Below are 26474 nucleotides of genomic sequence, written 5' to 3'. Positions count from 1 at the left end.
TGAATGAGCTAGGAAGAGAGGTTTGCATCCTCAACTTCACAGTAGCAGCCAGGATGTCCCGTAAAAAGTGAGCAAAATATTCAAGTAAAATATTTTTCGCTCTATATAATTACTGATCAGATAAGCAACAAAATATTATAAGAAAAAAATGTATAATTTTCTCTTTATTTCCTAGACAATGAGGGAATTTAAAGTATGAAGGTAGTCTATTTTTATTTTATTTTTGTTGATAAACACTAGTTACTGTATTTTTAAAAATATAAAAGTAACATATTTAGATATTGCATAAAAAATATATTTTTTTATTCCAATTTATGTGACGTTTTTCGCTTCTTAAGATACAAACTATGTGAAATTTTTATAAATATTTTACTATGTATTTTTCATCATATTCACGTGAGAAGAATTACAACTTTAATATGTGAAAAACGCCACATATTTATCCATAGCTAATTCTAGCTTCATTTACATGTAAGGAAATGAATTTAACCGTTAGTTTCTATCAAGAAAAAAGATGGAAGGGTGAATCTGGCCATTTTTAGGATAGTTAAGGGATGTTTTTTGCTCATTGTGGTAGTAAAAGGATGTTGTTTAATTTAGAGTATATTTGAGGGATGTTTTTAGCCAAATACTCGAGCTTTTTCCTTTCATAAGTTTTCAATGGGAGCTTGCCCCTAACTTTTGCATGTATTACTGTCTGTAAACTGTAACTTCCTTTAGAACTATTGCTAGGGAAATCCTTAGATTTTATGCATTTTCTTAAAATGTTCAACTACTCTAATAAATAAGCAGTTCTCACTTTTTCCTTTCTTTTGTTGCTTATAATATGTACGTTCTGAACTTTTCCCTCTATATGATTCATTGAAGTGTAAGATTTATAGCATATGAGGAAGTCTTATATTCTATTCGATATATGGAAGTGTACGAATTACATGTGCCTGAGATGTCTAGAAAGGAGATGAAGAAGCTTCTTCAGTTAACGATCTGTTCAATGAATTCCCTCTATAGAATTCTATGAACTTGATAGTATACTATCGTTTACTTAGTTAAACATCGGACTGATAAAGATTATACACCATAAGGGCTAGTAAGTAAGTGTAATTCTTCTGCAGGATCACTCTTGTTGGATGGAGTAGATGTCACTGGATACCCCATCTTCAACGATGATAAGGTTTACCATCTCAACTTGCACTTGTTGATGTCAATATACACATTTGCCAATAGTGCCCTAAATTCTGAATCTGTGAAGGCAGGTGCAGAAGGCTATTGCATTTGCACGAAAAGCTCACTATGGACAGCTACGCAGAACTGGAGAGCCGTATTTAACACATTGTATTCACACCGGAAAAATTGTAGCTGTCTTGGTTCCACCAACTGGGAAAAGGGTACAATTCTGTCTTTTTAATGACAGTAGTTTGTTCAACATCTCACATAACCTGAAAGTCTTTGTATCTCTCTACATATATCTAGTTAGGTTCTTTGTTCTCTTGTAATTTATGTTGAAAGTAATACGCACACTGTATTATTTAGGTCTTCTAATTGAATTTGCACATTGTAACTGCTAATTTTTTTATAGGCCATTGATACGGTTGTTGCGGGAATTCTCCATGATGTGGTTGATGATACGGGTGAAAGTTTGGACACTATAGAGAGAGAGTTTGACGCTGATGTTGCAAATTTGGTAGCAGGTGTTTCTAGGTTAAGTTTCATCAATCAGGTACTGTATGCACTATGATCAGTTATGGCGGATTTTAAGTTACAACTCTGGTTTCAGTCATAGCTTGAAATGGTGATATGATTTTAACTCAGGACATTGCAAATATGAAACTTGTTGAGTCAATGCTATGCCTCAATTTAAATTCTGAAAATTGTGGTCCTTCCTAGCCGTACATCTATACTGAACAAGAATTGAATGTCACTGTATTTAAATGAAAGTAACCAAAAAGAAATATAGAGATTACTCTTCTTAAAAAAATGTAACTTGACGTAATACTTACAATTTTTGAAATAGAGTACAGTACAAAGGAAAAAGTTTCTCTTTTAGATGAGTGGAATAATGGACACCCCAAAATGGCCAACAGGATTGTCGATTCATGTGCAGCTTGGTTTCTTCTTCCTTGTCTTCTTCATAGTTCTCAGTTATGTCCCGACTTTTAAGTGAAATTTTCCATGCAGCTGTTAAGGAGGCATCGCAGGTTAAATGTGAATCAAGCTGCACTTAGCCATGATGAGGTACTTGAATGCAAATTAAGATCATTTAAAATATCTAATATGTAGACATCTTGCATTTTGTTAAGATAGTTGACCATTGCATAGAATCTGAAATAATGTGATGGCGTTTTGGAAAAAATTGATAATGTTGAAGTGTGTGACCATCTCATCTAAAAACTTAAGTTGTTAGAGGCACACTTTTATTATTTTATTATATTCTCAACAGATAATAAGGTTAAATGTGAATCAACTATGATGAGGTACTTGAACGCACATTAACATCATTTAAAATATCTAATATGCACACATCTAGCATGTTGTTGAGATAGTTGACTGTTGCATAGAATCTGAAATAATGTGATGACTTTTTGGATCATGTTGCTAATAAGAGCTCTTCATTCATTCTTGTGTATTCTTTGATGTAGTCCTGCTACTTCCATCTTGCCAGCATACTCTTTTCCGTGGTTTTTAACTAAAACTTAATGTATGAATAGATGTGATGACATCCAAGTCTTTTGTAAAGCAGTAAGTGATGTCATGTCCCTCAATCTCATATTTTATATTTGTTCTCACGTTGAGCTCTTTATTATATCTGAAGTTATCAAAGAAGTGTGACTTCTGAGTTCTAAGAGCAGCGAAAAAAAGGTCTTTGCACGTTCATTTTAGCATAGCTTTGTTTATTCCCTGAAGTTTGCTATGTTGCTCGGACTCTTCAAAAATGTCGACGGGTGCGTGTCGGATCCTCCAAAAATATTGTATTTTTGAAGGATCCGACACCGGTGCGGCAACATTTTTGGAGAGTCCGAGCAACTTAGGAAGTTTGTAGGTTAGTTATGCGCTATGCTTTATTCTTTTATTTCATTGTATGTATATTCATGTACAGGCAAATAATTTACGAGTGATGCTACTGGGCATGGTTGATGATCCACGTGTGGTGCTTATCAAACTAGCAGACCGTCTTCACAACATGAGAACCATGTATAGTCTTCGAACCACTAGTTTTAGTTTGTGTCAGTTAGATTGATTTATGCATGTGTGTGTCCAATTGGATTTCAATAGTTAGGAAAATGTTCACTTTTTCGTTGTAGTTCTTTTACCCTTCTATTCTTTCTTTGAAAATCCTTCATCCTAAACACTAAAGCATGATTCTAATATTGAAGTGGCTGATCTTTTGTTCATTGAAACTCTTCCAGATATGCATTACCTCCAGCCAAGGCTCAAGCTGTTGCTCAGGAGACACTGGCTATTTGGTGTTCACTTGCTTCGAGATTGGGGCTTTGGGCATTAAAGGCTGAACTTGAAGATCTATGTTTTGCAGTGCTTCAGGTGCGTTCATGTTTTAGTCATTTATGTAGAAAATGCTGTCATGTAAGAAGGCAAAATTAGTAACAGCATGAATATATAATGCAGCCTCAAATATTTCTTCGCATGAGAGCTGACCTAGCATCCATGTGGAGCCATCCAAACAGGACAGGCAATGCAAGAAAAATATATGGCAAATTCAGCTCCCTTTTGCACCAGAGAATGAAACGTGTGACCGCTGAGCACGAAGAACCCTCAGAAACTGATGAAGAAAACATATGCATGAAGGTGAAGACAATTCAAGATTTTGTTTCATCTCTATTCGTGAAACTTGTTATGAATGCATTGCAGTGATAATTAATTGATAATTTGGGTTTGTTTGTTTCTGTTACCTGTCACTCTTCAAATGATCTTTATTCTGTCAATCACCATATCATACAAGCTCATATGCTTCTGCGTTGGTGATATTGTGTTTGCCTTGTCCCTATCATTTTTATGTATAACTTCTCAAATGAAACTTCTTATTGGGATCTTCTAAAAGCATTGCTGGTGCAAAATATCATTTGCATTTCTAACTGATACCAAAGGTGGGCAATGAAGCATTACAGGAATTGTGTTATTCTAAAAGTACAAACTGATGATCTTTTCTGAACTTGTAATTTCTGATAGAAAATTTAGAATTTACCTATTCCTGTACAGTCTATGATTCATAATTTTGTTTGAAGAAGTTGATAGTTTTAACTTTTACCCAGAACCTTTTCTTTTGCTCTCTCTATGGGAAGAGGATCCAGTATTATTCATTCATCTAACAGTTTTTTGTCACCCTGTTTTCTTGGGTGGCTGGGGCAGGTAGTCCTTTATCTGTGTTTATGTCTCCTCCTGACAACTAATAAATTTGAGTCTAACTATCCTCAATCTTCAGGTTCTTTTGCAAGCTGTACTTCCTTTTGATCTTTTACAAGATAGAAAGAAGCGTACTGACTTTTTCAACAAGCTTGTGGCAAATTCAAATTTGGAGACAACACCAAAGGTCGTGAGAGATGCTGCCTTTGCCCTAGGAACTCTGGTAGTTTGTGAGGAGGCTTTGGAGCGTGAATTATTCATTTCTACCTCGTATGTTTTGCTCATTAATCAATGCAATACTTCTGGAGTAAAAGAAAAGACCACATGACCTATCATAATGCTTTTTAACTTTTTGCATCTGGTTATGTTGCAGATATGTGCCTGGGATGGAAGTCACATTATCTGGACGCTTAAAAAGCTTGTTTAGTATTTATAGTAAGGTAGAAGGATAAATTCATAAAGCACAATTATGCATAGTTATTTCTTGTTATAATTTATCAGAAAAGTTGAAAATCAATTGTGGACTTGTGGTGCTAATGATGTTTACTTACCAAGACTTTTGAGGTCTTTGTTGATTTATCTTTTTTCATTTTGCTGCTTCATAATCGGATATCTTCTCATGCATTGCTTCTTTGTCATATAGATTTAAAGAAAAAACTGACAATTTACGTTTTAATTTTACTTGGCACAGATGAAAAGGAAAGAAATTGGCATAAACAAAGTGTATGATGCCCGTGCATTGAGGGTTATTGTCGGAGATAAGAATGGGGCATTACACAGCCAGGCAGTTCAGAGTTGCTATAATCTTCTCAACATTGTGCACAGGTGTATAGATTGGATATTCTTTTGTTGAATGTCACCTTTGTTACATGTTGTTGAATTACATATGTGAGCAGCAATGGTACTAATAGTGAGGAAATGATTTGTGCCCTTCGAAGAATCTGCACATTTATTAATAGCATACATATCATCTGCTTGTTTTAATTTATTTTTTAGATATCCTATAAACTTTCTCAAGTTCAACGGAACATGCATGTCAATATATGTGCTTATAGAGGTTCAAACTTGACCTATTCTGCTTTTCAAAATGTTTAGGCTATGGTCCCCTATCGATGGAGAGTTTGATGACTACATTGTTAACCCAAAACAAAGTGGCTACCAGGTTTGAACTTCTTATTTACTTCAATGGGTTACTGTTTTCATTAAGTTAGATTGGCCATCTTTGTGGCATAATCACTGTTCTGACTGCTATCCAACCTTATATTCTCCTCCTGATCTCAGTCCCTACACACTGCAGTACAAGGTCCCGACAACTCACCTCTGGAAATTCAAATAAGAACCCAGGTATTATATCCTCAAATCTTTCAGTCGATCATTGATATTGATGTGCTTTACTTTTTGGTCTTTCCTTTTCATTTACTTCTGTTAGTCGGTAGAGTGGTGATTATCATTATTTTTATCTAGCTCTAAAATGCTGATCTTGAATATTCAGAGGATGCATGAGTGTGCTGAACATGGACTTGCAGCACATTGGCTTTACAAAGAAACTGAAGATAAGCTGCCCTTGGTGACCAGTGTAACTGGTTCTGGAACAACTACACCCTCATTCTTCTCAACAGATATTGAAGATCAAGGTTCTATTGAAAATGATGGGTCACATAAGTATAGCTCGTTAAAAGTGGGAGATCCTGTCCTCAGAGTGGAAGCAGGTCACCTGCTTGCTGCAGTTATTGTGAGGTAGATCATCACCGAATTCATAATATGTATCTCAAATGCTTTTATTGTGTGTGAATAGTTTTCTTTTTCACCAGAGTGGACAAGGGTGCAAGAGAATTGCTTGTTGCTGTAAGTTTTGGGCTAGCAGCTTCTGAGGCAGTAGCTGACAGAAGATCTTCTTCTCAGATGAAAAGATGGGAAGCTTTTGCAAGATTATATAAGAAGGTAACTTTTGGAAGTCTTATAACTTGTCATTTCAGAATAATATGGTTATTACTGGCAAGTCCTGTGCTGAACTGGCTAATCACTTTATGTCTGTTGGCCTGATTCATGTTTGGTGCAAGTTTCTACGAAGGAAATACTACGTCACATATCTTAGTAAAATCTCAAGCACTTCTCATTTTCCAATTCATTGACCTTGTAGAAAAGATATAGTTAGCTGACCTTGACTGCTGGATGAAGAAAAAAGCCTTATATTCCCTTTCTTGATATAACTGATAAGCTAGCTATCACCCATACTAATCATGAAAATGCCTTAAGTTTGTTACCTGGAACTTTTCCTCTTTCATAGCTTCTTTCACCTTTGAAACAGACTGCTTGATAAATAATAAAATTGTGAAATCAATCTTGCCTCTTTAAATTACCTAATAGCTAGCTTGCTCTGACATATGTGGTGATAGTATTAGATAGGTCCATGGTATCCGTAGATTGAGCTATTTTGGAGGAGGCCATACACATGCATATGCAAATGCAGATAGAGCAGTAGATCAAAATTACGGGTAGGAGGAAGAAGCTAATCAATTAAAATTGAGACAAGGAGAGACAAAATTGTCAGAAAAGAGAAATTTACCTTGGAGTATTGGCAAAAATATGTCCAGTTAATCTGCAGCTGATATAGCAACACTTGGGGTCTGTTTTGCATGGAAATTTACCTTGAAAATATTTCCAATCTTCCTATGTTTTGTTGGTCAGAAGGTTTTGGAAAACATTTCCTCTGGGAAAATAAGTTCCTTAGAAATCAGGAAAATGACTTTCCTAGTAGGTTTAGGGAAAACAAATTCCAGAATTGATATTTCAAGCTCATTGTCTCCTCTCATCCCCACCCCACCTCCACCCCATAGTTTTCATGCATTATATATAAATGCTCTTGGGGCAATGTGTTTTTAGCTCACTTACCAAACACTAGAAAATAAGCAAGAAAACAACACACACATAGTGTTCCTAATCAGCCCTTTGATTAAGTATCAATAAATTAGACTATACTATAGGGATATAGGAAAAAATAAGTTCTTCTATTGTTTATCATCATCAACAACAATAACAATAATAACGATAATGATAATGATGATGATGATGATAATGATAATGGTGATCTAAGTTCATGTCTCTTCAAATTTCTGCTTACAACATACATCTGTATATCAGCAAATTTGCAGGCAAAGCAGTCATCTCTTAGTGCCTAAGATCATCATATTTTAACTTTAGGGATTACAACATGATTTTCAGGTATCTGATGAATGGTGGTGCGAACCAGGACATGGGGATTGGTGCACTTGCCTGGAAAAGTATACACTTTGTCAAGATGGTATGTACCACAAGGTATGGGAAGCCTCAAACCATGACATGGAAGTGAAATTCTTAGAATTCAAAGATAAACCGTGATGTGATGTTTTTTCCTTCGATACTTTCTAAAGTACTGCTTGAATATGTTCTGATACTAGGATCAGCATAAGTTACAAGTCAATTTAGTAATCCCATGTGGCGTCAATTTATGTCACCTAAAATCGGATGTATGGAGTAGTTGAGGCGAAACAGTCAACATGTCTCTTTGTTCTGCTGGGATCCTGTAACAACTATTACATTGTTGATGCAGCAAGACCAGTTTGAGCGCCTGCTGCCCACTTTCATCCAAATCATTGAATTGACAGAGGAGGAAGAAAATGTTTACTGGGCTATCATGTCTGCCATCTTTGAGGGGAAACCTGTTGCCTCTGTTACATCTAACCCAAGTTTTGAGAACAAGCTGGGCTATAACGCTTCTAATCCGACATTAAGGGACTCTGGCATCAACAATAAGGTATTTTGACTGCTAGTATATGCCCAAAGTTCAATAACAATATGATGAACTTGTTAGGCTCTTATCTTATACTCGGGAGATGTAATAATGTCGTTGGTGATGATGAATGGAGTTAGCCACTGAACCATAAAATGGACAATACGCCTGTTCTTTTGGTCAATATCCATCAAATGTATGGGAAGAGGCTAACAAAAGGGCATCAGTAGTTATCCGGAAGTAGTTATTCCTGGCACTGATCAGTGGCCACGACACCCAAAGTGTGACATGTGTGTGATATTCATTTGCTTACCCTTAAGTATCCTGCTTTTCCTATTTTACCATTGTTTCACATAAGCTATCACTTTGATAATAAATGTTGTCATAAGCTATCACTTTGATACCCAAAGTGTGACATGTGTGTGGGTTGGGTATTTGAGAAAAAAAGAAAGAGGGGGAAAAGATAGAGTAGATTAACTCAATGGATAAAACTTAAAAGCTGCTTTGCGAGGTGTCTAAACATGAACCTTTTTTTTTTGAAGCAAGGAAAAGACAGGTTGTGTAGAACATTAAACAATAACTTGATAAGAAAGCATTTGTGGGTCCTGTCTTTGTATTTCTTTTCAGCCTTGGGTGATCTATCAATTCCCATATCCTCCAATCTTAAACATGTACCTCTTATGACTCTTTATGGTTCATTTAGCTGATGAATTCAGCTTGCAATTTTGAAAATCTACAGGTATATTTGCTGAGGACAATGCTTCAATGGGAGAAGCAACTGCGCTCTGAAGCAAGTCAGCGAGTGGTGCTTGCTACAAAACCATATGAAGCTAGCTCCGGTTTGCTAGGTGAGGTGGTCATCGTATGCTGGCCCCATGGTGAGATAATGCGCCTGAGCACTGGTAGCACCGCAGCTGATGCTGCTAGGAGAGCAGGATTGGAGGGGAAGTTGGTTTCAGTAAATGGCCAGCTGGTAGTGCCTAATACAAAGTTAAAAGATGGTGATGTGGTTGAGATCAGAATGTAGATATGTTCAATCACGCACGGTCTGTACAGCATGTATATTCATTGCAATTCTGGGGAGGTGCTCACAACAGAATGAAGTTCTATGACCTGGGTCAAGAGTAATTCAGTTACTAGCTGCTGAGCAAAGTCCATTGGTTGTTCATAGTTAGGCCTTGGAGTGGCTCTTCAAATTGTACATATTGTTAACTTAAGGCTCAAATGTAATTTTTTTTAAAAAAAAACTCTTGAAGCAGGGCAACCGTTGTACCGTTTTGAAAAAAAAAGAAGAAAAAAAAGTTTATTCTAAACACTCTTTTGCTTCATTCCGTCCGATTTCACAAAACTTCCCTTAGTTTCTATTGCTTATGGAAAAAGATTATCTTATAAAAAGTTGATATATCAAACATGCTTGAAATGGTCCATTATGTATGGAGGTTGGTTGAAAGCCGTTGTTTAAATGTACTTTTTGAACAGTTTTAGATTTAAAAATGCAAAAAGTTTAAAAATAGATAAAAAATCATATATATAAAAGAGAACCCTAGGTCCGCCTACGTGGCGCCACCAGAAAGCAGGATTCCTTTTAATTTATTTATTTTCAAAACTATCATTCCCCTTTCATGAAAATTGTGACTTTTATGAAAAGTTGTGAATATTATGAAAAATTGTAACTTTTATGAAGAGTTGCGACTTTTATGAAAGGTTGTGACGTTTATGAAAGATTGTGACCTTTCCGAAGGATTGTGACTTTTACAAAGAGTTGTGACCTTTTCGATTAGACACAATAAACATTTGTTCACACTACCCTTTGTTGTCTATAAATAGAGGGATTTTCTCTCATTTTAAAACAACAAAAATTCTGAATCTTCTTCTTCTGCACAATTAAATATTCGTGTACTTTGCTCCTGTTGAGTAGCTTACTGACACTATTGTTTTTTGTATCAATATGTTGGTGAATAAAATCGTCCATCCTGAGAGGATTTAATTCTTTAAACCTCATGTATTAGAGGAGAATAATTTTCTTAAGAAGACATTGTGCATTCAGTGAACTCGACTTTTTCCTTTCTATTTCATTTTATTTTTACATATTTTTGTTTGTTTTTTTACATTCATTAATTTATGATTATGATGTTAATTGTTATTTTTGAGTACATGTTTTAAACATTGTTGTTTATGTTTTTGCAAAGTTATTGTCTCCGGTTATATTGAACATATACACATATAGTAGGTGTATTCATTGTGCAGATAATAATTATTGTACTCAGTTCCAAGAATTCATGTTTTGATAGTCTATAAAATTCTATAACTTAAAAGTAATATATATAAGCTTACATATTATCTATTTTTATATAGATATGAAGTTTCTCAGTTATCAATTGAAGAAATTTCTTATGCAAGTTCAAAAGTTATAATTGCTTTCACGTTCAAGCGTAATTTTTTTTTTGAATCTATTAACAAATTTTTGAATTTTTTCCTGATACATATATCACAATTGTATAATCTATGTAACTTAAATGTGTTCTTTTTCTTATGAAATGCCTTTGTATATATATATATTCTTATTTTCTTATTTATTTTCCTTTTAATGTTTATTAAAGAACCAATAATTTATTATTTCCTGAATAATTCATTCATTAGAGCTTCTTGAGTTATGTGATAAAGACAAATAATCAAGTTCATGTTGAAATATTACTAATGTTTTTTAAGAACTTATTTTTCCATTATTTTTAATGTATGGATATTAGTAAATGATTATTTGCAAGTTCAATGCAATTATTATTTATGACCGCGTGAAGCACGGGACAAATTACCTAGTAATAATATAAACTATAACCTTCAATTTTCAAATATGAGTTTCCATTGATCTCTCCCCTCTCCCCCAACCACACAAATCACAACATATCAAATTCTCATCAAACCTAAATGATATAAAGTCGTTAAATATTTGACAGAGACAAAAATATTCACTTTTGACAAATTTAATGTATCAAAACATATTTAAAGGATTATTTTGAACCTATCCAAAAATTAAAGGATCATTTTGTCATTTACATTTTTCTCTCTCTCTCTGCCAAGCGGGAAAAGGTTTTTGAGGGACCATATCATATTTCAAATGCAAATCCACCTCTCTCCGTCTAAATCCTAACGTTTCCATTTCTTCCCCAAAATCCACTGTTCCCCTTTTTGAATTTCACACGCCAAGTTCTGCAGGATTTCATCAATAAACGGTAAACTCTCCACTTCTTCTCACTTATTTCGGATTTAGTAGCAATCATCAGTTGTTAGTAGAGATTAGAGATTGTAGTTTTTGAAATTGTAGATTAGAAACTGACTTGTATACTATGCTCTATGTTTTGAATCATCCCGTCTATTCCGATCTGAATTTGTATCCGTTTTAATCCAATCCAAAACAACAGGTAGCTGCTTGTCTGCAGTAATTGTGCGATTTTTTTTTGTTTTTGAAAATTACTGCTAGGATTATACATGTTTGTATATTTGTGTCAAAATTAAGAAAATATTGTTTTCTCCCTCAGAATAATTTTGAAGATGGGTGTGGAGAACTACCATGTGATAGAGCTTGTAGGCGAGGGCTCTTTTGGGAAGGTGTACAAAGGGAGGCGAAAGTATACTGGCCAGGTACATTTTATTTTAGTGCTTTTGTTGGTTATTCTAATTATTTTTTATCTCTTACTTTTAAATTTGATTACTTTCAGACGGTTGCAATGAAATTTATTCCGAAACATGGGAAAAGCGAGAAGGACATTCACAACTTAAGGCAGGAAATTGAGGTATTCTTGTGCTACTTACCTTTTTGGTGATTTTGCTTGTGAATACTCCTGTTCGAGAAGCTAGGTTTACATAATGTGGTTCAAAAAATATTTCCTTGGATTTTTCGGAGACAGAATGATTATGAAGTTCTGTGATCTTATCTAATCTCTCTCAATTGAGTTTGTGCCATATATTTCTGTTTCATCTAGATTTTACTGTTTGTTGAAGCTCTACTTGTGCTGTCTCTATTTTCTCATAGAGGTTATTCAAATGGTGCAGATCCTCAGAAAGTTGAAACATGAAAATATTATAGAGATGCTCGATTCTTTTGAAAGCCCACAGGAGTTTTGTGTCGTTACAGAATTTGCTCAAGTAATTGGTCTCCTCTCTCTATTTATCTCTCCTTCAAAAGTTAGAGCACAATGCCATTTGCATTTCCTCCAACATGCATAGAGACATATTGAATTTCTATGGCTGACTAATGAAAACTATCATATCCAGGGTGAGCTGTTTGAAATTCTTGAAGATGACAAAAGCCTCCCTGAGGAACAAGTGCAAGCAATTGCAAAGCAATTGGTAACCTACACAAAATTTCAATTTCTTTTAATATGTACATTGCTTTCTTCCTTCAACTACTAATCTGCAGAGGAATTCCATCAGGATCCCACATTTATATCTTTCTTTTTTATTTATTTATTTAACTGTATTTTTCTGTTCATTTTCAGGTAAGAGCACTGCATTATTTACACTCAAATCGTATAATACACCGTGACATGAAACCGCAAAATATTCTCATTGGTGCTGGATCTATTGTCAAGGTTAGTAGCTGAATTTTATGACTAATTTGTAGTATGGACCAATAGTTTCATGGAATTGTGTTATTGGATATTACATAAAACACAATTCACACTTTTTTTTCTCATGGATTTATTCTAGTTATGATCTCTTTGTTAACCAGTTAGTGTTATATGGTTTTGCCCATTCAAAATGTTGTGATTTCATGTTAAACTGCAGTCAGTGGTTCCTCTTTTTGGTTTATGATTGTGTATGAGGTGATGTCTCTCCTAACATGCTTAGAAATTGAGTTATAGTGGAACAAGCATGAAACTCAATCAAAAGAAAACTGTTCAGTTTTCTATTTGTTTTTTTTATTCACCATCAGTTCCTTTGTGAGTATATTTTGACATCATTCAGTTCAACTGGCAGCAGTGGCAGAATGTTGACTGAAGGTTTGCACTTTGCACTATAGAACGATTGTAAGGCTGGCAATGCAATTTGGGACAACATATCCACAAGACGAGTGAGGCAAAACTGCGTATTTAAGATGGATATGCAATCATTTAAGGTTACAAATAATCAGCTTAGGTGAAAAAGTGCAATTATTATAGATAGATGATAACATAAGAGAAAGCCACTTGAAGTTTTGGTCATGTCCTACATCGACCTTTAGATGCATTAGTCTATAGATGTGAGATTATGATAATTGAGCTAAAAGGGGATAGATGTAGACCTAAAATCACATGGGAAGGGGTTGTCTTGAAAGGCATACAATTCCTGAAATCAACACAGCCTTGTAAAAACAATATGGAAGAAAAAGATCCATAGAGGTGATACCATCAAGTCGGGATTAAGGTTTATTCATGTTGATTTCCTTGCTTTAGGTCCAGTCCATTTGGAGACTTCTAGAGATTTGTATGCTAGTGAAAAGTGTTGAGATTTCCTTACCTTAGGTCCAATTATTGAGCTTTGCAGATGCATCAAAATGGAGTGAAATGGATGGTTAAGATTTTACAGATTATGATAGCCAATCCCAACTGATTCAAGCGTAGTTTTATTGTTGCATTGTCTTCATGCATTCACTACTCTTTTTTTCCAGGGATCTACTCTTATTTTAGTTCCTTGGGGGAACATAATTTAGCTTATTCATTGGTATGTTCTGTGGCTATATGACAACTAGCCTGCTAAATTTGTTAAAGCATTATTACAGAACGAGAACTTGCGATGATACTGTAAAATGTGTTAGAGCTAGTTTATCTTGGTTTTTTTGTGAATGATATGCCAGTGTATAACGTGGTGCTTGTTGTACTCTTCATCCAGCAGCAAAGATGTAACCTATCTTCTCATGTCTCTTCTATTTTTCTTTTTTTATTTAACAGCTTTGTGACTTTGGTTTTGCACGAGCCATGTCCACAAACACAGTAGTTCTGCGATCCATAAAAGGTGAATTTCACTTAAGTCATCATAGGATTGCTTTGTTTTCCTCAGTCAATAAATGGACATCAAGTGGTTGATAGAAACTACTGTTGGTCTACTCTGCTCCTGATCCTCGGTTCTCTTTCATTTTCTTAGGTACACCATTGTATATGGCTCCAGAATTGGTACGAGAACAACCATACAACCACACTGCTGATTTGTGGTCTCTTGGTGTTATCTTGTATGTGACATCTACTTTAGGAATGTTTTCAGTGTTTTGAATCACTTCAAAAAGATAATTTGCGATTATTGGAAACAACTTTCCTTCTGGCTGGAGGGAAGCTTGAAGTTTTTCTTAGACGAAAGGAGCTCCTTCGATTTTAAGAAGAAAAAAAAAGAACAAAATTTACAGCTAGGAGGCATTAATAATTACAACCTTTACAACTACAACACAAATCTCCTGTTATTAATAATTGACCTTCTTCTTCAACGGTATTTCTCCTAATGAATTTAATCAACCGATTTTATGCAGATATGAGCTGTTTGTTGGTCAGCCTCCATTTTACACTAATTCAGTTTATGCTCTTGTTCGTCACATCATCAAGGTAACCAAGATTACTCTTGAATAGATTTTGGATCTAGAGCTGAGGTTGATTAGACCTCTAACTTGTAAACACACTTATGCTCAGGACCCAGTTAAGTATCCAGACAATATGAGCTCAACCTTCAAGAGTTTTCTGAAGGGCCTGCTTAACAAGGTTTCCCTCTATATAATTAAAGCCCTTACACTTCTATATTTTTAGCTTCCTACTTTTGATCTAGTGATCATTCTGTGAACCAGGTACCGCAAAATAGACTGACTTGGCCTGCACTTCTTGATCATCCATTTGTTCAAGAAACATTGGAGGATGTGGAAGCTAGGGTAATTACAGATATTGAAAAGCAAGCTACTTATTTTGAATCTTCCATTTTGGTCTTTCATTAATGCAACGATTTATCAAAATAACAGGAGATTCGTGCTGCTGCAGCTACTACAAAGGGATCTGATGCAACTTGGAGGGGGAAAGGAGATATTCAATCAACTCAGCTGAATGTTGCAACACCCGAAAGTAAGACTTCCATTCACATATCAGCATGCATGTCTAATTTTTCTTAATTCATCTGTCTCAAGGGATATCATTGCAGGTAAAAATCATATTCAAGCTGTAAGTGGAAATGGAAACACAGGGAACCTTCAGACTGAGGTTCATTTGAAGAGTCCAGACGTCACAGTCAATGCTTCACCAGAGGAGTTCCCTGGTTTCTCACAGCCTGATGATATTGTACAGTCAGGTTAGTTGTGTTCAGGTCTAAAGAATAGGCTAAATTTTCTATTTATGTTATCATGCTGCAAAATCTTGGGGTTTCTATGTGCTCATATACAATGCAACTGATATAACTGTTTTCAACATAGGCAACAAAGGAAGAACTTTATTCTTTTATTTCCTCTTTACTAATTGTAATTTGATTAAAACATAGGACCTGTATATAGTTAATCTTTTTAAAAAAAAATTAGTATTAAATCCTGAACTTTGAAATAATTAAGTCAATATCTCATACAAGAGTCAAACCATGATAAGTAAGGAGTGGTGAAATGTAACTCTTGTCATGATGTTCATTAATTTTCTTTTTTAAATTGATTCGAAGTGGCTCTATAGTTACTCTCTTTGTTTCTGATCATGCAAGTAACTGAATATTTTCTTCTTTCGCACCACTATGAGACAAACGACCACCAATTGTAGGTTTTGCTTGAGGTATAGTAGCTCCTATCAGTTACACTGTTATCACTACTAGGCATTGAGTTTTCGTCTGTACGAAGGACAAACACAATGTTCAGCTTTTTGAAGAATTGTCTGTCGATGTTGTATGCATGTAATACAATATTTGTAATACTATTACTTATCTGAATTTTAGATGCACAGTAATAACACTTTCTTTCTCTGTCGGTTTCTTTAGCTCATCTTTCTTACCTTCTTGTGACATTTGAATTTCATCATAAGTTAGTTCTTGCTCATGCTTCTAACTGCGTAGTAACTAATAGTATCCCATTCATATGTTTCTGTTCATTTTTTGTGTTTTTTGTGTTTGTTTCAGAGAGGAGAGGATCAAATAATCTTTACCAATTTTCCTAAATCACATCCAGTATTTTATAAATATCCATGATATATGTTGTCTTTTCAGGTTGTCAGGTTTTAGACCGACTGGAAAGCAACTCCCGAACAGTTAAGGGTGCAAAAGTTATTGGTCAAGATAATGATGCATTATCAGCTATTTTAGTTCCTCTAAGAAACTTGTGTGATGAATCAAAAGTTCCTAGCAGGTAAATAGAGTTTTGTATAAGAGGTGTGTAGCATCTTATTTGATTAGATATGATATTGTATAGTTATTCAACGAGTAGGTATCATATTCATTACTCCCTCTATTTCAATTTGTTTGTCTTACTTTCTCGTTTAGTCTGTTAAAAAAAGAAGGCCTCTTCCCCTTATTTGGAAACTCTTTAATTTCAACATCTCGCATGACATGTTTAAGACCACAAGATTAAAGGGCATTTTGGTACATTATACATATCCTTAGTTTAAGACCACAAGATTCAACAATCTTCTTTACTTTCTTAATCTCCGTGCCAAGTCAAACTAATACAAACAAACTGAAACAGAGAGAGAACTTGGTAGTTTCTAGATTAATTATTCACCTTGTTTTGTGACTTTCTTACTGTCTAATTTGCATCCAATTGATAGCGTTGATGATATTGAGGATGTCTTCACCCTGCCACAATAATGCTGTGAGAATGAATTCCATCTGCATGTTTGTAAATAATTAAAGGAGAAAGATTAATTTTCATTTTCAGAGGTTTTGCTACTAGAGTTTGACTTTTTGTATCATTTATCACACCAAAGTTAGTAATATTTTATGGTTACAAGAATTGAAATCTTGTTGAAGTAAGTAGGCACACAATTGTTACTTTTGATATTACTAACCTGCTTGCTTCTTGCACAGGGATCACGATTTTGTCATATTAAACCAATCACTTAGAATCCTTTCAAACTTAGTTGCAGCCGGTGCAATCAACTCAAGTGGGACTCTTGATCAAATTATCTGTGTACTTCTTGGTTTGACTTCTACTGTACTTAAAGTCAGGTCTTCTAATGCAGCTGAATTGCTGATGAAGGTAATTTTGTGGGAACCATCCTCATTCACCAGACCAAATTTGAAAAGGAAGAAGTTTTGCCCTGATATGGGTTTCTTTCCTTGTGAACTCTAATTACACATCTTTTCCATGAACTTCAATGATATAGCTATAATCTCAAACTTTGCAGCTTCATTCTTGTCCAAACTTTAGTGTTAAAATAAGAAGAAAAACAGAGCCATGTTTCACTAGGACCAATATGCATTTTGGATAACATATATCCTTCAATACAATTTTCACTTATATTTCTGATCTTGTTTTGCTTCCTTAAAAAATTATGATCTTGTGGTCTTAACTGTTTTGCAGAGTTTTTCAGTCACCAAAAAAATGTTAGATAACTGTGGAGGTGCTATTGGTAGCTCATGTTTAGGGCATTGGAGAACTCTGCTTGAGTTGTACTCACAGGTTAGGTTTTTGAACATGGAAAACTATGCACTTATGTCAACTTGTATATTTGTTTTAAACTGTCATATACAATTATACAGGTCATAAATAATCTGGATGATGCTTCTGGTCGAGTTTTGTCTGAGTCAACTGGTTGCATTGCAGCTATATTGTTTCGAGTGGCTCAGGCTCTTAAAGTATCATCTTCTCCACCAACCCTAATAGGAACTCTGAAAGAGCTTCTAGACCATGCTAGCAGTTCTGGCATAGCAGACCTTTTGATTTTGTGCTTAGCTACATCAGGGTCAGGTTCCTCAAATTTACTGCGAGCTGCTGCTGAAGCCTGCAGGGCTCTTTGGTTGCTGGTGGATGCATTTGAACTTCTTTCTCTAAGAGAAAATAGATACCATTTCCCAATTTGCTCTTTGCGAAATCCTTCTTTACATCGACTTGACATCAAGGACCATGAGCGAGGTCCATTACTTGGAGGAGATTCAACAAAAATAATTGATGCCATGACAAAAGCATTTCTAAGATCCAAAGCAGTACAACTGGCTGTTTATTATTGTCTGCATCAACGTCTTGAGGCTTCTATCTGTGGTGGAGTACAGGTGTCTATCTCTTTGCTGCCATTTACTATGTTTTACTGGTACTTGCTTGATAAGTTTTCACTTGTTGGACTTTTGTGGATGTTTGAAGCACAGTAACTTGGATCTTCTATTTTCTCTGTATCTCTCCCTCAGTTTTATTTACAGATCACCAATGTCCATTTCTCAGTTAACATTTACCATCTCTAGGCCAATAATTGCATCGCAAAATGTTCTGGAACACTTATTAACTGACATTTGATGAAAGGCTCTGTGCTATTATTATTATTATATCTTTGGGCCATTGGCCGATAGTTAGTTGGTGGTCCTGGTCTTGCATAGTTAGTTGCTCAAGTACTTCCGTTCCCACTTATAGCAAGCGGATGCAGTAAAGCAAGACTGCTCTCTCCATCTCTCCTAGACACGACCTCTGATAATGTAACATGAAAAGGAAGAATAATGCATGTTAAAGTAGCAGGACAAGGTCCGTTGAGCTTGAATCGAAAATCAAGAAGTGAAGTGGGTGCTTCTTTGAAGTGAAGTACTCAATTCATGACACTAAAGAACCAAACATATATGAATCTAGTACTATGGCGGTCAAATTACAATAAAAATATCTGATATCAGTATCCAATATATAATAATGCTGATATTGATCCAATTCTTCAAAGTTGATATTCAAAGAACCAATCAGTTCTCATTAGGTTCACTTTGGGCACAATTCTATAAAGCGATACCTCCTTGATTCACTTTGCTGCTTTGGTTTAAGCAACAAAGCAATGACTTTTGATGACACTGATGCATACTCTTTGAAGAAACATCTAATTGGGCTATTATATCTCATCGTGAGAATTTACTCTGTTCTGTTTTTTCACATAAAAGTGCACCGCGAAAGTACGTTAGGTTTTATGGACGATGAGTAAAGTAGTTTATATTGTGCGTCTCTAGTCTAGTCACATGTCAAAATTATTAACTAATGCTTCTTTTTTTTCAGCTTGTTCTGAGGTGTTGCTTGCATAGTGGAATTGTTGCCACTATCCTGTGTGGTCTGCCTAGTTCTCTTCCTGCTACTACAGTCGTGAGTGGAGGAGGAGACGGCACTATTGTTTCAGAGCTTTTCTCTGTACTATCATCAGCTAAGAAATCACGTGGAGGAGAAGCAAATACCTTGGTTCTGCACTTAAGCCTTCTTCTTGCCACCATCGCCCAATGTCTAAAGGCATCAGGAAGGAATTCTGCCTTGTTCATTTTAACTACATCTTCAAGAAAGCAGCTCACTCGGCTCTCTGATCTTGCACATTATTTCTCTGCTGATGTGCAGTCATTATGCCAACCTCATTCTGCATCTGCAATGCTAGCTCTAGCAACCATTCTGTCTCTTGAAACTGGCTGCACAGTTGAAACTACCATTCTTGACATAGCTGTGCCAATGATCCCTAGGACTGCCAAGCTATGTGAATACCTTAGGAATCCTGTTAATGAACAAGATGGAAATATGTTTAGTGGAATGCTTTCACATTGGCATGGCCTAAGAGATGGATCTATTGGGTTATTGGACATACGACTGAAGAAGGAAGGACCATTGGCTGTGCAACACTCCTGTGCAAGTGGTATTCCACAGCTTCTTATTGATTTGTTATCAGGCAACATTACAGAGGCCTCTTCTGAAGAATCCAATTTATCGAAAGATCATATTGGGCTATCACCAATTGGAGTTCCATGGAGCATTTCATTGCTTTGTCAATGTCTTACTGGGGGGGTGTCCACTTTTCGTCATATATTGCTCAAAACGGAGCATGTCAAGGTCATATCAGATTTGATATTGGACATGCATCTTAAGCTAGTCAAATCTTGGACTGGACCTGGTGGTGGGGTGGATGGGGTTAGGGACACAATAAATACAGTTATAGATCTTTTGGCATTTCCTTTTGTGGCTGTACAGAATGGTCTAGGTTTGCCATCTGCTACTGCTTCAGTGAGTAGTGGATTTCTCCTTAATGTTGGTTCACCTGGTGGAAGAGTTTGTCCTGAAGACAAGGACATGGTGAAAGCAATTGAATCACATTTGGGGAAGTATACTCAAATCTTATTGGAGGTTTGACTTTGCATCTTCCCTTCAAATAATTTTATTTAAAATATTGTGTACTTCAAGGATTAGGTTCTGAGTGTGGTTTACAGTTTGTTGGCCAAATTTCTTAAAGGATAATCATGGAAATGTAAGCATGAACGATCACAAGTACAAGCCATTGAGCCAAGCTAATTGCAAGTTGGGCATAATGCCAACTAGGAGTCATTATATGTGTCATCAATATATGATTCTCCATATAGTTTTTAAACTTTGAATAACCAAGTATGTATAACGAGACACATTTCCTAGCATCATTCAACCGCATGGATGGCACACATGGTCTTCTGTACTTCACCTTTTGTCCTCTGTATAGGAAAAATTAATGAGATAACACATCCTAGTATAACATTGGATTGGATAACCCATGATAGATATGCTCTGTGCTTGCAGGTAGGAGTTCCAGGCATTATTCTTCGGTGTTTGGAACACATGGAATCCAGAGATAAAGCGAGACCTGTTGCATTTCTTGCCAAAATGACAGCACACCGACCTCTTGCTGTTCAACTATTGGGTAAAGGATTGTTGGATCCTAGAAGAATGAAGTCTCTACTTGATGGTTCATGCCCCGGAGAAGTTGTTCTGGATGTTCTTATGATTGTTTCAGATTTAGCTCGCATGGATAAGGTCAATTCTTAACTGCACGTACTCTCTTAGTTGATCGATGGTGATCTTCAGTGACTTTTAATTCTTTATTGATAATGTCATTGGCTGTTTAATCACTTAAAATGTTTTTGATACCTCCTCTACTGTTCATGATTTTTTTAATTGCAATATGTGGAAAATAAGAATATATGATCTTTAAAGTTGGGTTTGTATGGTCATAGTTAACTAAATTTGTGAAACGTAAGTTTGAAGTTGGTCATTCATTTTAAGTGATTTTAACTGTTAAGGATTATTTAGTTTTTGTGTTTAAAACTGTTATCTATATCAAACATGATATCATAGTCTAGTCAAGAATTTTAGTCTCCAGCCTTTCTCATGGGAAGCAGGTCATATGTTTGTTTCGGTATTAAGGGAGTACCTTGAAATTAGTGTGACATGTTAAAACATCATTCTATGCTGTGGACTCATTTATTGATACTTATTCGACAGAGATGTCTGTAATCATTGAAGAGCTTGATTGTACCACATAAGTTTTCTCAACTATGCTGACGCTGGTTATAACTGTCATATGCATCCAGGCCTTCTATGAATACGTTGATGGGGCAGCTATCTTGGAGTTTCTGAAGGGCTTCCTAACTGATAAAGATCCTAATGTGCGTGCCAAAACATGCAGTGCTATAGGAAATATGTGTCGTCACAGCTCCTATTTCTATGCATCACTGGTAATCTTCCTGAATAACCTCTGGTTTCATCTAAATCTAGTTTAAACCAAAATGATCTTTCTTTTGTAGTTTTGACATTACTTTCTTTTGAGGTTTTGCAGTTTAGAGTTTGTCCCTCTTCAACTCATTTCATTTAAGACATGAAATTGGAATTTTTTTAATTTTATTGTCTAAGAACTCAGAAGTCAAGTTTCATTCAAATTAGTTAATAATTATTATAATTTTTACTCTTCGAACTCAGTTTTTTTTCTTTCCTATTTTGTAGGCAAAGCGTGGTATCATTAGTCTTCTCATTGACCGATGTGCTGATTCTGACAAAAGAACGCGGAAGTTTGCTTGCTTTGCTGTAAACCTTTTGTTTGCTTTCAACTGTTTGATAGAATCAAATTACTTTTTAATCTCAATCAAACTATAGTTATGAATTGTTGGCTGAGGAAAATCTTTCTCCATTTGTAGATCGGCAATGCTGCCTATCATAATGAGCTGCTGTATGATGAGCTCAGGAGATCCATTCCTCAGCTCTCATATCTGCTGCTTTCAGCAGAGGAAGATAAAACCAAGGCCAATGCTGCTGGGGCACTGAGTAACCTTGTCCGCAACTCCAACAAGCTTTGTGAAGATATTGTCTCTAAAGGAGCCATGCAGGTTTTTCATGCCCCTACCATGTTTTACCTTCACAATTCCTTATTTGCTTAGCAAACCAAACCTATTGATTCTTTTTTATTTGCGAAGATACTGTTTCTAAACCAGAATGTTTTAAGAGTCATATCACTTTATACTAGTTTCTAGTGCCTGGATGGAAATGCCTTAATGCATGTGGTATCTTAATAGAGAATGCTGAGTGTGTTCAGCAAACTCCCCGTACTAAAGCTGATGGTGCTTTTTTCCCAGGCGTTACTGAAGCTGGTGACAGATTGTTCCGTGGTAGCTCTTAGCCCCAGTAGAAAAGATACAATAAATGAGTCTCCTTTAAAGATAGCATTATTTTCCCTGGCGAAGATGTGTGCTCATCCACCTTGCAGACAGTTCCTCCGCACATCCGAGCTATTTCCAGTGATTAGGCAGCTTCAGCAGTCACCAGAATCAACAATAGCTAATTATGCCTCTGTCATCGTCAAGAAAGTTACAGAAGTAAATTAATTATTGATTTGCTCGAAATATAACAGCCACTGAATTGAAGCTCATCTCTCATGTGCCGCTATGAAAAGGTTGATCTACTCCCTGTCAGCTTATCATGCATTGCTTTTGTTCAGTCGAAGCAACATAAGGTCATAAATGGCTTGAGGTTGCAAAAAGTATATATGTAACTACTAGCTTTCATAACTTGTACTATGTGTCTCAAAATATGTGTAACACGGTTGGTAACAAGCTAGTAATATATTTTTTTGGCAGCAGCTCCATTCTTGTTCTTGTTACAAGTATGATATAATGCTGTTATCCACTTTTAACATGGATGCAAAGCTCTGCGTATCCTTTATTTTGTATATCCTGGACTAAAGCTCAAGGTAGCTGCTCCATTAGCTCCCCTTGTTAAGGGCTCCTCGATGCTTAAAAAGTTGATACATGATGCACAACTTGAACAACAATATGTATATTTGCAAATAATTGTCCAAAATTCAAACAACATGCAAAGGTTTTTCGAAAAAACATCTGCAATATTTCCACAAATCTGGCATTTAAACCTTGAATTTTTGCAAGACCAAGTTTATTTCTGCAGACCAAATTTTCTTTCAGTATATAATTATTTCCTCCCAAGTCCCACAACAGCTCTTGCTCACTGTGTAATTATAACTCGCAAACCACAAAATATAAACCACACACTAAGCAACATCTATTAGCAAAAATAATGCATATTAGCTATGTGCATTAGTAGTCTCTTGTTTGATTTTACTTTTTCATGGTATGAAGCACTTTTACATCTACATAAGAAATAACCCTAAAACTATAGTCATTTTTGTAAGTTTTACTTATTGTTATACACTAGCAAACGACGCCTTAGAGGCTGAAATCATTCCCCAACAAAGTATCAAAAAAAATATTGGACTAAGAATTGTAGGGCTTTACCCCGTGAGGGGAGCCCTTGCAAAAATTCTCGACGGCCAAGGCAGAACCAAGGCCGAAGAGGGGGTTTGGAAATAGTTTTCAACCAGCAATAGACGCGCCTCGGTTAGAACCTCACTAGCTGCGTCATTGCCCCAAGCGCAAAGATGATTTCAACTATCTATTACCTTAGCATTTTATAATCTTCTCTTACATCCGCTTTCACTTATTTCCCGATATGGGACCATTACATTGATACTCACTAGTTGAAATGGATTGTTTAATGGAGTTCTCTTGGACAAAAAGATTGAATAAAAGGTGTCCTACAAATTGGAACAAAGGAACTAACAAGTTTAATATTTTTATGAACTTAAAAGCTTATCCAAACACCATCGTAACTTTAGCTCCCGCTTGGACATGCATTTTACTTGAGAAAAAATATTTTTTTATGAGTGGAAGTACTAAAAACCCAAAAACTGACTAGTTATGGGGAGTTTGAAAAAATATTTAAAGATTTTGATTTTCAAAATCTAATCAAATGTCAATAAGATACTGCAACAAAAAATTCATTGTAATCCCACAAATGGAGTTCAGGGAAGATAGAATATACATAGACCCTACCCTTACCTCGTAGAGATAGATAGACTATTTTGATGGACCTCGCCTTACGACAAAGCATAGACAAGCAGTTTGAAAAAGGGTATACAGAAATAAGAGCAGTAACAATAACAAAATAATGTGTAGATCAGTACAACATATAGTGTATGCATAGTATGACAAAAAATAATGTGATATTCGTAGCACGAAAAACATAGGTAGTAGCCCCTCCCCCCTCTAAAAAAAATTCGAGAATAATGTTAATACTATCGGTAAAGATGGATGTCCAAGTACCACCACCAAGCTTATCCGCTCAACTACCAACTAAACTTCTACCCTAATTCGCAACCTTAAAATAGGGGTGGACATTCGATTCTTCAGTTCATTTCTTTCAAATTTTGGTTCAATTATTCGATTTTTGATTATTTTTTTCCAATAGTGCTCACCGAATACCATACCAAACAACTTCTGTTTGGTTCAATATTCTACGAATAATATACAATATGACACATCATCTTCGATATATCGCATCAGTTTATTCATGACCAGTAAAAAATGAAACGATCTAAAGCCCGATCCCTAATGCAACCCTATCATGGCCAAACAAAAATTTATAAATAAGTTTTCTAAAACTGCTCCCAAAATCTATGACCGACGCTAGCTAAAATTTTTGACAAAAATGCCCCATGTTTCACTTTCACCAGGCCTCTTTATGTTTCATTAACGTGAAAAATGGACTGGGCCCAGTTGACAAAGTGAAGGCTAAAGTGGGCCTAACATACGCGCTCCACGCGTTGCCGTATTTGCAGAAACAATTCGTTCGGTTTACTTCTCACTGTTAACCAGTGAGTCAAATACTGTAACCACTGATTTAGACTTGACTCAATCTCCTCTTTCATCAATTCACAAAGCCAAAATTCAGATTCAGGCGATAAATTCTTGCGATTCTTCAATTCCTCCGGTGATCAATTTCACCAGAAGCGAATAGATATGAACTTTCCCTAATTTTGAATGGAAACCCTAACCCTAAATTTCATTTTTTCTATTAGATCTTCATGTTGTGCGCTTCTTCAATTCCAGTTGTGTCTTTTCTTTTCCGGTGGGTGAGCGATCAAAGCCCCTTATAATCTACGCCTGATCGTTGAGTTTTGTTGATTTGAAGACGGGTAGGTGAGTTGGTTGCCCTAACTATTTATGGTTTGCATGAATTTGAAACGTAATTGATGTTGTATTGGTTTAGAATTATAGTACAGAATTGGGTTTGGCGAGAAAAATATGAAAGAAGGAACCGTTGATCTTTTTAGCAGTTTATAGATTGTATAGATAATTGTTTTAAGGAATGGGAAGCTCAGAAACGGAAGGAGGAATGTTGGAATGCGATACTGGAAGTATTGTTTGGGTCCGAAGGCGAAATGGGTCATGGTGGCCTGGTAAAATATTGGGGACTAATGAGCTTTCTGCTACTCATCTGATGTCTCCACGATCTGGAACTCCAGTCAAGCTTCTTGGCAGGGAAGATGCTAGTGTGTAAGTCCCTTTTTCGATGATCTTTTTCTCTTTCTGAAAGACTTTCAATTTTGTTGAAAATATGACACCAGTATTTACTCAGCCTTATTACTGCATGTTGGTTGTTGAAGACTTGTAATTGAAACAACTTTTGTATTACTATGGTTTTTTATGACAAACATGGGAGTCTTTATTGCGGAGAAATATAAGTTCACGGTAAAAGTTGAACTAAATGCCGTTATAACTGTATGTCAGATAGTTGACGATTAGAGTTGTTTGCTTCATCAATATAGGTGAAGTAAATTCTGCCTCCGGGGCACTCGTCCAATGGCAAATGTAGTATAATATGGCATTTGAGCTAGGCTCACTGTCGTGAATTTTTTTTTTTTTTTTTATGACAAGGGAAACCCGCAGCCGCTACCCTTTGGGTGCGCACAGGGTAAAAACCCCGCTCCTATGCAATAGCTCGCAAACCACATAGGAGAGGTAACCCACACTAGGCAAGCCTGGTGCGACGAGAACGACCCAGAAGGCAAACCCCTTGCTTTCGCTGGCAAGGGGTTTCGAACTTGAGACCTCCAACATGAAAGTC

The 26474-nt window shown here is 35.9% G+C and overlaps 3 protein-coding genes across 7 annotated transcripts in view; all 3 read left to right on the top strand.

Moving 5' to 3' along the window:
- Window positions 1-9362, top strand: part of LOC102603842 (probable GTP diphosphokinase RSH3, chloroplastic) — an 11061-nt gene extending 1699 nt beyond the window's left edge. The window contains exons 2-18 of one of the 4 annotated variants that reach the window (XM_006347500.2): window positions 1113-1171; window positions 1254-1385; window positions 1577-1717; window positions 2176-2232; window positions 3095-3189; window positions 3405-3537; window positions 3622-3801; window positions 4436-4626; window positions 4730-4796; window positions 5048-5181; window positions 5452-5518; window positions 5638-5700; window positions 5849-6093; window positions 6168-6297; window positions 7579-7671; window positions 7946-8149; window positions 8865-9362. In XM_006347500.2, the coding sequence (XP_006347562.1) occupies window positions 1113-1171; window positions 1254-1385; window positions 1577-1717; window positions 2176-2232; window positions 3095-3189; window positions 3405-3537; window positions 3622-3801; window positions 4436-4626; window positions 4730-4796; window positions 5048-5181; window positions 5452-5518; window positions 5638-5700; window positions 5849-6093; window positions 6168-6297; window positions 7579-7671; window positions 7946-8149; window positions 8865-9152 (2279 nt within the window). In that variant the 3' untranslated portion in view covers window positions 9153-9362. The other 3 variants (XM_006347501.2, XM_015308854.1, XM_015308853.1) reach the window with 3 other exon arrangements.
- Window positions 9363-11191: 1829 nt separating this feature from the next.
- On the top strand, window positions 11192-23208 carry LOC102603505 (serine/threonine-protein kinase TIO). Its single transcript, XM_006347499.2, has 23 exons — window positions 11192-11355; window positions 11662-11764; window positions 11842-11916; window positions 12176-12268; window positions 12398-12472; window positions 12622-12714; window positions 14053-14116; window positions 14246-14330; window positions 14622-14694; window positions 14779-14847; window positions 14931-15011; window positions 15099-15198; window positions 15275-15421; window positions 16310-16448; window positions 17126-17297; window positions 17622-17720; window positions 17801-18310; window positions 19281-20381; window positions 20805-21038; window positions 21596-21739; window positions 22005-22085; window positions 22196-22384; window positions 22631-23208. Exons 2-23 carry the CDS (start codon window positions 11675-11677, stop codon window positions 22877-22879), a joined length of 3963 nt encoding a protein of 1320 aa, XP_006347561.1. The 5' UTR covers window positions 11192-11355; window positions 11662-11674; the 3' UTR covers window positions 22880-23208.
- Window positions 23209-25183: 1975 nt separating this feature from the next.
- The window catches only part of LOC102603045 (uncharacterized protein At1g51745), a 7258-nt gene continuing 5967 nt past the window's right edge, over window positions 25184-26474 (top strand). For both annotated transcript variants that reach the window (XR_367345.2, XM_006347498.2), the window contains exon 1: window positions 25184-25903. Coding sequence is in view for 1 of the 2 variants with exons in the window: in XM_006347498.2 (XP_006347560.1) it covers window positions 25716-25903 (188 nt within the window). In the remaining variant the exon portion in view is untranslated. The remainder of the gene's footprint in view (window positions 25904-26474) is intronic.

This window comes from Solanum tuberosum, unplaced genomic scaffold (assembly GCF_000226075.1).
Source record: "Solanum tuberosum cultivar DM 1-3 516 R44 unplaced genomic scaffold, SolTub_3.0 scf00093, whole genome shotgun sequence".
Lineage (NCBI taxonomy): Eukaryota > Viridiplantae > Streptophyta > Magnoliopsida > Solanales > Solanaceae > Solanum > Solanum tuberosum.
This window is presented reverse-complemented; position numbering and strand designations above follow the sequence as displayed.

Bases quoted from the DNA above. Each gene is read 5' to 3' on its own strand.
- LOC102603505 (XM_006347499.2), top strand. From the start codon at position 11,675: ATGGGTGTGGAGAACTACCATGTGATAGAGCTTGTAGGCGAGGGCTCT. The intron at 11,765-11,841 runs GTACATTTTATT...GATTACTTTCAG, and splicing joins GGCGAAAGTATACTGGCCAG to ACGGTTGCAATGAAATTTAT. The intron at 14,331-14,621 runs GTATGTGACATC...GATTTTATGCAG, and splicing joins TGGTCTCTTGGTGTTATCTT to ATATGAGCTGTTTGTTGGTC.